Consider the following 13778-nt stretch of genomic DNA (forward strand, 5'->3'; position numbering starts at 1 on the left):
GGTGAGGGGGATGGGGAGGGTATAAAAAGGGGAAGTAACAGAAGGAAGGGAAGAAGGGGGGAAAGGGAAAGAGGAAAAGAGGGGAGGGGGCTCAATTAAGAGGGCAAACACACTGAAAGGAGCGGTATTTAGAAACAAAACACTGGGGAATATGGATAAAGGGAAAAAGGGGAAATAGAAAAAGAAAAAAGATAGCATGGAGGGCAATAAAGAGTTTGTAATTATATCTGAATATGGCTGGGGGATGAGCTCTCCTTTAAAACATAAGCAGATAGCAGAGTGGATTAAAAACCAGAATCCTACAATATGCTGCTTACAAGAAACTCATTTGAAGCAGACAGATACATATAGAGTAAAGGTAAAAGGTTGGAGTAAGTAAAAGGTTGATTAAGTGTGTCTAAGTTAACTTGCTTCAGCTGAAATGAAAAAGCAGGTAGTAATCCTGATCTCAGACAAAACAGCTGCAAAAATAGATAGCGTTGAAAGAGATAAGGAAGGAAACTATATCCTCCTAAAAGGTACCATAGACAATAAAGTAATTTCAATATTAAATATGTACACACCCAATGGGACAGCATCCAGATTCTTAGAGGAGAAGTTGAAAGAGCTACAGAAAGACATAAACAGCAAAACTCTACTAGTGGGAGACCTCAATCTCCTGCTCTCAGATTTAGATAAATCAAATCATAAAATAAAGAAGAAGGAAGTTAAGGAGGTAAATATATTTTTAGAATACCTCGATATGATAGACTTTTGGAGGAAATTGAATGGGGATAGAAAGGATTATACTTTTTTTCTGCAGTACATGACACTTATACAAAAACTGACCATGTACCAAGACATAAAAACCTAATGATCAATTGCAGAAAGCCAGAAATAGTGAATACATTTTTTTAGATCATAATGCAATAAAAATCATATGCAATACTGGGAGATATAGACCCAGAACTAATTGGAAACTAAATAACTTCATTTTAAAGAATGAGTGTATCAAGCAACAAATTATAGAAAGAATTAATTATTTCATCCAAGATAATGACAATAATAATACAACATACCAAAACCTATGGGATACACTCAAGGCAACTGTCAGGGAATATATTCTATCTTTAAATGCTTACATGAATAAATTAGAGAAAGAAGAAATCAATGAACTAAACATGAAACTTAAAAAAATTAGAGAAAGAACAAATTAAAACCCCCCAATTAAATACAAAATTATAATTTCTAAAAATTAAATGAGAAATTAATAAAAATAAAAAGCAAGAAAACTATTGAACCTAATAAATAAAACCAAGAGTTGGTTTTATGAAAAAAAAAACAATAAAATTGATATGTCTCTGGTCAATTTGATTAAAAAAAGAAAGAGAAAACCAAATTGCTCAAATCATAAGTGAAAAAGGTAAACTCACCACCAATGAGGAAGAAATTAATAATTTGGAATTATCTTGCCCAACTCTATGCCAATAAATTTAACAATCTAAGTGAAATGAATATTTACAAAAATATAAGTTGTCCAGATTAAATGAAGAGGAAATTAAAAACCTAAATAATGCTATCTCAGAAAAAGAAATTCAACAAGCAATTATTGAAGTCCCTAAGAAAAAATCTCAAGGGCCAGATGGATTCACAAGTGAATTCTAACAAACATTTAAGGAACAATTGGTTCCAAATCTATATAAACTATTTGGAAAAATAGTTGAAGATGGAACTCTGCCTAACTCTTGCCATGACACCAATATGGTGGTGATATCTACACCAGAAAGAGTTAAAACAGAGAAGGAAAATTATAGACATATCTCCCTGATGAATATAGATGTAAGAATCTTAAATAAATTCTTACCAAAATGATTACAACAAGTTATCACTGGGATAATACATTATGATCAAGTAGGATTTATCCCAGCAATGTAGGTTTGATTCAATATTAGGAAAACTGTCAGTATAACTAATTATATAAATAACATGCCTATAAGAAATCATAGGATCACATCAATAGATGCTGAAAAAGCTACTGATAAAATACAGCACCTATTCCTACTAAAACACTAGAAAGTGTTGGAATAAATGGTTTGTTCCTTAGAATAATAAGCAGTATCTTTCTGAAACCATCAATAAGCATTATATTCAATGGGGAGAGGCTAGAGGCATTCCCAATAAGATCAGGGGTGAAACAAGGGTGCCCATTATCACCACTACTATTCAATATTGTATTAGAAATGTTAGGCTCAGCAATAAGAGAAGAAAAAGAAATTGAAGGAATTAGAATAGGGAAGGAAGAGACAAAACTCTCACTCTTTGCAGATGACAAAATGATGGTATACCTACAGAATCCCAAAAAGTCATCTAAAAACTACTAGAAATAATTAGCAACTTTAGCAAAGTAGCAGGATATAAAATAAACCCTCATAAATTCTCAACATTTCTATATATGACTAGCAAGATACAGAAGAAAGAGCTAGAAAGAGAAATCCCATTCAAAGTAAATTCAGACAAGATAAAATACCTGGGAGTCTACCTGCCAAGGGAGACTGAAAAAGTTTTTTGAAAACAATTAAAAAACTCTTCTCATGCAAATAAAATCAGATTTAAATACTTGGGAAAATATCTTTTCATGGATAATTCAAGCTAATATTATAAAAATGACAATTCTATCAAAATTAGACTACTTGTTTAGCACCCTACCAATCAAAAATTCCAAAAATTAATGAGTTAGAAAACGTTGTAAGTAAATTTACATGGAGAAGTAAAAAGTCAAGAATTTCCAGGGATTCAATGAAAAAAAAAGTGCAATAGAAGTGGCTTAGCCTTACCAGATCTAAAATTATATTATAAAGCTCAAAAATGTCTGGTACTGGCTAAGAAATAGAGTCATAGATCAGTGGAATAGACTAGGTGCAATAGCAGGAAATGATTATAGTAATCTGTTCTTTCATAAACCCAAAGAATTCAGTTATTGGCATAAAAACTCTCTCTTTGATGAAAGCTGTTGGGAAAATTGGAAGTTAGTATGGAAAAAAACTTAAATTAGACCAACATCTCACACCCTATACCAAGATAAGATGAAAATGGATACAAGATTTAGACATAAAAAACAATATTATAAGTAAACTAGAAGATCAAGGAGTAGTTTACCTGTCAATCTATGGAAATGGAAACAGTTTATGACCAAGGAAGAGATAGAGAACATCATTCAAAACAAACTAGATAATTTTGACTACATTAAATTAAAAAGCTTTTGCACAGACAAAACCACTGTAACCAAGATCAAAAGAAATGTTGTAAATGGGGAAACAATTTGTGCAACTAGTATTTCTAACAAAGAACTCATTTCTAAAATATACAGAGAACTGAGTCAAATTTTCAAAAAAAAAACAAGCTATTCCCCAATTGACAAATGGTCAAAGGATATGCAAAAGCAACTTACAGCTGAGGAAATCAAAGTAATCCATAGTCATATGAAAAATTGCTCCAAATCATTACTCATTAGAGAAACACACATTAAAGCAACTCTGAGATATCACCTCAGACCTCTCAGACTGGCCAATATGACCAGAAAGGACTATGATCAATGTTGGAAGGGATGTGGGAAATATGGGACACTAATACATTGTTGGCAGAGCTGTGAACTCATCCAGCTTTTCTGGAGAGCAATTTGAGATTATGTGCAACGGGAAACAAACATGTGAATACCTTTTGACCCAGCAATGCCCCTACTGGGTCCATACCCTGAAGAGATGATAAAAAAAGGGTTAAAACATCATTTGTACAAAAATATTTATAGCAGCCCTGTTTGTAGTGGCAAAGAATTGGAAATCAAGTGAATGTCTTTCAATTATGGAATGGCTTAACAAACTGTGGTATAAGTATATCATGGAACATTATTGTTCTATTAGAAACCAGGAGGGCTGTGAATTCAGAGAAGCCAGGAAAGATTTGCATGAACTGATGCTGAGCAAGATGAGCAGAACCAGAAAAACTTTGTATACCCTAACAACAATATGGGGGTGATGATCAACCCAGATGGATTTACTCATCCCTTCAGTGCAACAACCAAGGACAATTTTGAGCTATCTGCAATGGATGGAGAATACCATCTGTATCCTTAGAAAGAATTATGGATTTAGAACAAAGACCAATGACTATTACCGTCTAATTAGAAAAAAGTGTTATATTATTATGTAATTTTACTATCTCATACTTTATTCTTTTTCCTTAAGGTTAAAATTTCTCTGTCATCACATTCAACTGAGATCAATGTATAACATGGAACCAATGTAAACACTAACAGAATGCCTTCTGTTGGGGTTGGGAGGAGGGAAGCAAGAATGGGGGGAAATTTTAGAATTCAAAATAAATAAAATCTTTCCTTTAAAAAAAAAAGAAGGCAGAACTCTGCTTAAGGTCCTTATCTCTTCCTAGGATGATACCACAATATTATTCTATTTGTTTGCTCTTGTTCCAGTTTCTTATCTCTCTGCAATTGATTATTCTACCAGCTTCCAAAGCCAAGACATCATTCTGATGATGTAATTCCTCTGCTCAGAAAACATCACTAGTAGCTTCCCTGTTTCACTTGGATTAATAGAAAGTTCTCATTCTAGAATTTGAAGCTCGCCACAGTCTGACTGCCCCCCCCGCAAAAAAAAATTTACAGGCATGGCATTTTGGGATCCAGACACAGAGGATCTGGGTTTAAGACCCATCTCTGTTACTATATGTATGAACTTAGGTCACTTGCCCATTGTGAACTTCAATGCATTCTTGTCTTTATAAGCCTCAAAACCTCTTTACTGCTTTGGGCTTTTACCATTTGATCTGTGATCCTATGTATCATCATTCACCTAGTAGCAGTTATTAGGAGAAAGCCTAGGAGAAAAATAAACATGCATTTAGTGTTGAATTTTTCAAGTTTTCTTTTTAATGATGAATACTTTAATATTCAAATACAAAAATTGAGTGATAGAGAAAAAAATTCAATCATTATTTCACCCCACCTAAAATAAGGGATAAGATAAGAGCAGCTAGATGGCACAATGGACAGAGAACTGACTCTTGAGTCAGGAGGACCTGAATTCAAATTCAGCCTCAGCACAATATTTATTTAACTGTGTCACATTGGGCAAAAACCTTGTCTAAAACCTTGCCTTGTCTAAACCAAAAAAAGAAAAAAAAAGTAGGATGTTTACTCATCCAAGCAATCTCAACTATAGCTTTAATTTGTCTTTAAAATCTTTGAAATTCTTTGGACAAAGCAAAATGAAGCTAGTCGAAGTATAATCTGATTGAGGTATTTCATTGTAATATTTTATTCGAAAGGGAAGGGAATAGAAGAATCAGCATTTTAGAAGACCCTACTATGTGTCAAGATATGTTAAATCACTTTACCAATATTGACTCAGTTTTTCCTATTTGAATTTCTTAATATCCTTGTGGAGAGATGGTAAATTCAATTGATTATTGCAATTACAATTAGGTCCTATTAACAGTTCAGTTCCCCTAGTACATTTAAATGATTTATTCATATAAAGCTTTATTCATATAAGGCCATTAGGTCTGTTACACAATCACAGCAGGATCCTTAATCAGAAAAGTATGTGAAACTAGAGAAATTCCATTAATTTAGGTGAAACTGAGGAATTTTGATGAGTGGTAAGGTAGGAGAGGGCAAATTGTAGCAAACCCTTAGGAAGAACCACTTGAGGAGATAGAGGACAAGTCTCCCTCAGACAAAGGAGGGTCTTGTAAGTTCCAAAGAATTTGGAAGACATTAGATTGCCTATCTTCCCATTACAGTGTGGTTGATCCAACTGTCAATTGATAGCAGTGTCTTCATTGAAATCCAAGGAAGAACTAGATAGAAATGCATGACCCAGGAGGAAATCAGCACCCAGAAGCCACATTATCTTTTTGACACAAATTCACTGCAAGCTCAAACCCAATGTCCCCTTGAACTTTGCATAAAATTGTGGAAGGATGAATTATAGATTTGAATGGGAATATGGTTCAACTGATTCTCAATTGACCATCTTAGCAGGAAGCACATTGATGGGAACTAAGTCAATGATATTAGAAAATCTTATATGCCCATCCAGAGGTATGCCTAATCTGCCACCAGTAGCCATCCACCTTGTCAGTCAAAGCTTAACACAGCTAACTAGTACAAAAGTAGTTGTATAAATTATGTTGTATACTGTTATATAACAAGGTCACAAGTGTACTTCTAATACTCTATAGGCAGAAAGGCCAAATAAGAGAGGAGAAGGGTATCATGAGAAGGATGTCCCATGAAGTTAGTACCATTGCTTTTATCCTTTACTTGTATCTTTGTGTTAGCCTGAATTTGGATTGGGAAATTAGACTAGGGTCTGGTGAGGGATGAACATTTCTGGTCCTATCTTTACTGGAACCTGATAAGTCTGTTGCTGGAAGAGCATAGAAGAGAGAGGCCATGTTGATGGTTTTATATTATTTTTAAAGTAATAAGCAAGTCATTGTATTAGGGTCTGGTGGGAAGGGTGTATATAGAATTCTTATGAATGGAAGAGAAAGTTTGTAATAAATTCTGCAGAGAATAAGAAGGGGAAGCAATCAAGGAGGAATTAAAAAGGGTGACTTGATGTAATGATGGCTTCATTAAGTTGGCTAACATGAATCTACCTAAAGAACATGGTTTTAAGTCTTCCTCCATCTTCATTGAGGAGCCCATGAGTAAAAGTGGAGGATAAGAATAGAAGCTAGGAGGATAGAAATAATTTAGACATGAGTTTGTCAAGAAATGAGTGGTGATAGGATAGTTGGATAAGAAATTTAAGAGTGGAGGAAAAAAAGTGATTGGGTCAAGATTAGGCTTTTGTATAAATATTTTTATTTTTTTCCAATTATATACAATGGGAGTTTCTACACATCATTTTTTTTGTTGTAGAGTTTTGAATTTTACAATTTTTCCCCTCTTCCCCCCCAACAGAAGACTTTCTAATATAGTTCTTTATATTTCTTTCCTGATATGCATAGATCAAAATTGAATGTGTTGACAGAAGCAGATACAAAAGGAAGAGAGAAAACATTAGAGATAGAAAAATTACATAATACAAAAAAAATTATTAAAAATTGAGGATAATTATTTTTGGTGTTTGTTAAATTCCACAGTTCCTTCTCTGGATACAGATGGTATTTTCCATCAAAGATGCCCTAAAATTGTCCCTGATTATTGCATTGATGGTGTTATGTGTTCTTCTGATTCTTCTCATCTCACTCAACATTAGTTCCAGACTTTTCTGAAATTCCATCCCTCATGATTTCTTTTAAAACAATAGTACTCCATCACATACATATACCTCAATTTTTCAGCCATTCCCCAATTGATGGATTTATCTTCAGTTTCTAATTCTTTGCCACTACAAACAGAACTGCTATGAATATTTTTGTATATGTGGGACTTTTATCCTTTTTCATGGGTACATTCTCTTCAGGATACAGACCCAGTAGTGTGGTATTGCTGGATCAAATGGTATACACATTTTATTGCCCTTTGGGGATAATTCCAAATTGTTCTTCAGAAAGATCAGTTCATAGCTCCACCAACAATGCATAAATGTAGTGGATCAAGGTTAGTAAGGAAGGAATATAAAATCATAATAAGTGTAATAATTTGACAAAATTCTGAGTAGATTAGAGGCATTGATTGGGGTAGAAAAAAAGAAAAAGTAAAATGCCTTATTTGTACAAAATTATTTATAGCAGTTCTTTTTGTGGTGGCAAAAATTGGAAAGCAAGGGAATGTCAATCAGTTGGGGAACAAACTGTGGTTTACTATTGTGATGAAATACTATTGTACTATAAGAAATGATGAGCAGAATGATTTCAGAAGAGCCTGGTAAGACTTATATGAACTCATGCAAAATGAATGGAGCAGGACCAGGAAAACATTATATACAGTAACAGCAATATTATAAAAGACTTAGCTACTCCTATAAAGATAACAATCTAAGACAATTCCCAATGACCCATGATAAAAAATGCACTCTGCCTAAAAAAGAGAGAACTGATTAATTCTAAATGAAGTTTCTAAAAAATATGCATACTTTTATTAATCTTCTCTATTTTTTAATTTTTGTCAAATTTTTTCTGCAACATGGCCAATATATGAATGTTTTACATAATGCTACATGTATAATTGCTTGCCTTCTCAAGAAGAGGAGGGGTAGAGAGAAACTGGAACTTAAAATGTTTAAAAAATGAATTCTAAATTTTTAACACATAAATGGAAAATATTGGAAAAAATAAATAAAATACATTTTAAAAAACTATGCCCTTTCCTAATGTCAAATGCATCTATGGATCCATCATTTACTAAGATTTCTTAGATTGTCTGGTTTGCAGTAAATATATAGAAAAAGCAGTGGAAATTTTTCTTTACATACCCATTCTCAAGTCTTTTGAACAAATGTACAAATATAAAAGAGATTCTTGATGAGTTTGCTGTCTTTCCCCCTGGAGTTATGGAAGAGATTTGCTCATAAACAACAATTCAATTTCACTGGTTTTCCAAAAATTTACATAAGACAAAGATTTTTTTAAAAGAAAATTTCAAAATATTTCAGAAGTAAGAAGAAGAAAATGCTGGATGTGAGCTAATTGATTTGGGAGTCAATTCTTCAATCATTCAATAGATATTACTTTGGAATGTGGTTCCTTTTTCATTTCCATGTGATTTATTGTAAGGGAGGTGGGCATTCAATGTATATTTACTAAAGGATAGCATTGAAAGGCAAAATTTAAAAAAAATTAAGGAGGTTTTTCATGTCATTTTTATAACTTTTCTTTAACTGGAAAAAAAAAGACTACTGCATTTCATGTTTTGAGTATAAATACACAGTATCATTTTGTTCTTTCTCCTTTTATTCTCTCCATGGTAGGAAAAAGGAGACTAGAAATTTATGATAATGACTGAGTACTAGAAAATATCTAAATTCTCTCTTTTCTTATTCTGTTTAAATATATTCAAGAGAACAGATGTTCTCACATTCATTCTTTCATCTGGTCAAAAAGTAGTTTGTGATCTCTTTAAAGCAGAGGTTCTTTACATTTTTATGTATCATGAAAGACTTTCTAGAACATGATATATTATTAGAACAAAAATAAATAACTTTTTAGATAATAAATGAGGGTTATATTTGAAATAACAAAGTCAAGCATGAGATTTTAAATTTAATTATGTATCCAAATAAACCAACAAAGTTCTCTTACTGTTGCTTTATTTTTCCCTCTCTAAAAAGTATGTTTATTAAATGAGATTTGCTCAATGTTCTTGTAGTAGGGGAACCAGATCTTGGGATTTGCTCTGAGAGTATAGAGTCAAACATAGCTTTAAATGATTTGCAAGATCCTTATTCAAAGAATAATTCTAAAGATTCTCTTTCTCTCTCACACATCATTATCATCATCATCATCATCATCATCATCATCATCAAAGTGAGATTTCTACAATGTCCTGATGGCACAATAATTATGATCTGGGGATTTGCTGTCATATAGGGAGTCAAGTAGGCTTAGCTAGGCAGTGCAGTAGATAACTGGAACTCTGGACCTGGAGTCAGGAAAATGATTTCAAATTTGGCCTCAAACATTTACTACCTGTGTTGTGATCTTGAGCAAGTCATTTAACCCTATTTACCACAGTTTCCTCAGCTTTAAAATGAGCTATACAACTCAAACTACCTCAGTAATTTCGCCAGGAAAAACCCAAATGGGGGTGAAGTGTCAGACACAACAGAAATGACTGAATAATATCAACAAAAGAGTCAAGTATACACCCTGAAATCATTTCCCAGATCACTGTTTAAAAGATTACAACTTCATTATTTAACACCCCCCATATTCAAAAACTTCTGATTCAAGTAAAATATACTTGGATATTATTACAAACACTTAAGTAGAAATATTTCATCTTCCCTTTGGCCTCTTAGTACCTGAATTTTTTTCACAGACTAACTAGTTAAACATAAACAATACATTTCTATTCTTGAAGATTCATAAGCTCATAGAGCTACAGCTGGAAGGGGCTTCAGAAGTTCAGGGATTCATAGCTCTCATTTTAAAGAGAAAGAAATAGCTTTTACTTCATTTTAAAGCAAACAATATAAAATTATTTTGGATTACTGTTACAACTTTTATCAGCACATAGTCATGATTATTGAATTCTGCTTCAAGTTTATAAATTGCTAAATATTTTAGGATGGTCTCCCTTTCCCTAGAACTCTCTTCAGGGCTCCCTTTACTTCATTGTTCCTCAGACTATAAATAAGGGGGTTCAGCATGGGGTTAAATAGGCTGTGGAATAGGAGGAGATATTTCTTCTGTCCCTTGGGGTTCCCATGCTTGGGTCCAATGTACATAATAATGGCAGTGCCATAGAAGAGACCTACTACACACAGATGGGAGGAGCAGGTGGAAAAGACTTTTTGTCTTCCCTCTCCTGACTGGATGCGCAGGACTGCACAGATGATTTGTATGTAGGAGATCACAATTGAAGAAAGGGGTCCCACCAACACAGAAGTAGCCCCAATCAAATCCAAGGTCTCAAGTGTATAGGTGTCAGCACAAGCAAGTTTGAGAATAGCTAAGATTTCACAAAAAAAGTGATTGATTTTATGGGGACCACAAAAAGGCAATGGCACTAATAATATTAGATGGACCAAGGCTAGAAAGAATCCAAGGGCCCAGGAGGTTATTGATAGAGTGATACATACCCTCCAGCTCACGATGAGAGAGTATCTGAGGGGGTGACAGATGGCCACATAGCGATCATAAGACATCACTACCAAGAGAAGACATTCTGTGATGGCAAAAGTCAAAAAGAGAAAAGTCTGAGTTATGCACCCTGTGTATGAGATGGGCTTGAGTGGGTATAGTAGGTTTGCTAGCATCTGGGGCACAGTGTTACAGGCATAGGAAATGTCAACAATGGCCAAGTGTGAGAGGAAGAAGTACATAGGAGTGTGGAGTCGGGCATCCAAACAGATGAGTCCTAAGATTACTCCATTTCCCATTAGGGTGAAGGCATATAGCAGAGAAAAGAGACCAAAGAGAAATATTCGCATGTCAGGGTCAACAGGAAATCCCATCAAAATGAATTCTTTGACCAGTGTGTTATTGCTCATCATACTTCTATGACAGAGAAAAAGAGATCATTTAGACAAAGTTATTCACAGAGAGTTATTATCCACTGTATTATGGATTTTAAAATGCATCGATTTCAAACACTTTCAATTACTTGACTGTGATTTTAATGTGCTTGTACAGATCTTATATTGAATAAAATAACACAATTTTTAGTTTTTTTTCTTACAAATATGAATATCCATTGGGGAACTTCCTCTATTCTCTTCCTTTAATGAAGATTACCATTTTCTCTGCAATTGATAGCCTTTGAGCTTTGCATGGGGTGGGGGAAGGGGAATTGTAGTACTGAGAAATTAAATTACTTGTTCATGATCATCTGCCATTATTATGTCAGAGGCAGTATATGAATAGATGTCTTCCAGATTCTGAGGATGCTATCCATGTTTCTCTTGTCACAGATAGTATTTTAAAGACATACCTTGGCTCCATTGGTGAGAATCTTCCTTCTTGCTATAAGTCTGTGCTTTTTTTGGTAATCTTCATAACTTTCTACAGATTACAAAGGTTTCCATCATCTAATGGCTAACTTACATTTTTAAGCCTTTATTATCTTTCTTTGCCTGATTTTTGAATAATTGAAAAGGATATATTATATAGTACAGGTAGATATTTTTTCTCTTTCTTTAATTCAAAAGAATAAACAATCAGCTATAGATCACTTACTATATGTAGGAAATTATGCTAAGTATCAAAGGAGAATTTTTTTAAAAAATTGATATCAACTCTCACAGAATGCCCATTTTAGTAGAAGAATGTTATACTTACATAGATACTTTTTTAAACTTGCTTTTGGAGGATGGAATCAAGAAGAAAAAGTTAAGGCAAGGACTAGCCTGAACTTCCCCCCAAAACTACTCCAAATACCTTTAAATATTGACTCTAAATAAATTCTGGAGTGACAGAACCACAAAAATCCTGAGTGAAAGAATTTTCCAGCCCACAGGCAACTAGGAAGGTGTAGGGGAAGGGTCTGCTACACTGGGATAAGAGAGGAACTCAGAGCAGTGGGGACATGGTATAGTAAACTTAACCTAGCAATCCAGTGTCAGATGTGGATTAGTGACAACTGTGACAATTTGCAGATCTCCTAGTCCAGAGATTGCCAAGGACAATTTGAAAGGTCATCAGGAAAAGTCTGCTGTACAGAGGTGAGAGTGGAGCACAGTCCAGTGCAGGTCTCAGCAGTCCAGACCAGACCCCAGCAAACCAGGAGCAGGTCTCAGGAGTCATAGAAGCAGCAGCAGCTGCTACTTCTCAGCCCACAGATGGTAAGGGTTGGAAGGAGATTACAAGGAGTCCCCTTTGCTATCACTGAGGGAGGACTCTATAGCTTTGCCCATACTCAGATCTGAATTGTAGTCTTGAGTCCCAGTCCCAGGAAAAACAGCAGAAGCACAACAGAGTTTATTGCTGCAGCAGAGGAGGGACCCTCCCTCCAGTTCCAAGGCAGAAAGAAGTGATTATGATCATCCACAGACCAGAGCAAAGACAAGGAGAGGGGTACAAACCACTCTTAGATCATAATACCTTTGAAGAACTGAAAAATTGTAAATCCATAAAAGTAACTCTGAAAACAGCTGCAAAACCCCCAAAGCTTGGAATTGTCCCCCTCCACATTAGAAGCAGAGCTCCATCTTAATGAAGAGTTTAAATAAATTCATAAGCTGAGGAAATGAACAAGCAACAGAAGAAAAAGAATCTGACTATAGATAATTAATGTAGGGATAAGGAAGGCAAAAATACACACTCAGAAGAAGATAACAAAGTCAAAGCTTCAATATCCAAAGCATCCAAGAAAAATATGAATTGGTCTCAGTCATGGAAGAGCTTGAAAAGGATTTTGAAAATCAAGTTAATAGAGGAAAAATTGGGAAGAGAAATAAGAGTGATGTTAGAAAATCATGAAAATTGAGTCAGCAGCTTAGTGAAGAAGACACAAAAATACTGAAAAACATAACAACTTAAGAACAAACTGGGTCAAATGTAAAAAGAGGGCCAAAAACCAATGAGGAGAAGAATATTTTTAAAATTAATCGACCAAATAGAAAAGGAGATTAAAAAAACTCATAAGAAAATAATTCCTGAAAATTTAGAATTGAGCAAAGAGACTAAGGACTTTGTGAGAAATCAAGAAACAATGAAGCAAAACCAAAAGAATAAAAAACTAGAAGAAAATGTGATATATCTCATTGGAAAAAATAACCAACCTGGAAAATAGATCCAGGAGAGATAAATTAAAAATTATTAGTTTGTCTAAAAGTCATGATAAAAATAAAGCTTAGTCATTATCTTTCAAGAATTATTAAGGAAACTGCTCTGATATTCTAGAATCAGAAGGTAAAATAGAAATTGAAAAAGTCACTGATCACCTCCTAAATGATCACCATTCCTAAAATGAAAACTATCAGGAATATTATAAACAAAATTCAGAACTCCCAGGTCAAGGAGAAAATATTGCAAGTAACCAGAACAAAGCAATTCAATCATCAGAACAACACAGTTAGGATAACACAAGATTTAGTGGCTTCTACATTAAGGAATTGTAAGGCTTGGAATAAGATATTCCAGAAGGCAAAAGTACTTAGATTGAAATC

At 34.1% G+C, this 13778-nt stretch overlaps 1 protein-coding gene across 1 annotated transcript; it reads right to left on the reverse strand.

Moving 5' to 3' along the window:
- Positions 1-10232: 10232 nt before the first annotated feature.
- Positions 10233-11165, reverse strand: LOC141493761 (olfactory receptor 2A7-like). The gene has a single exon (XM_074195099.1). It carries the CDS (start codon positions 11163-11165, stop codon positions 10233-10235), a length of 933 nt encoding a protein of 310 aa, XP_074051200.1.
- Positions 11166-13778: the final 2613 nt, after the last annotated feature.

The sequence above is a fragment of the Macrotis lagotis genome, chromosome 7 (genome assembly GCF_037893015.1).
Source record: "Macrotis lagotis isolate mMagLag1 chromosome 7, bilby.v1.9.chrom.fasta, whole genome shotgun sequence".
Lineage (NCBI taxonomy): Eukaryota > Metazoa > Chordata > Mammalia > Peramelemorphia > Peramelidae > Macrotis > Macrotis lagotis.

Excerpts from the sequence above, each read along its gene's own strand:
- LOC141493761 (XM_074195099.1), bottom strand. The coding sequence starts at position 11,165 with ATGATGAGCAATAACACACTGGTCAAAGAATTCATTTTGATGGGATTT.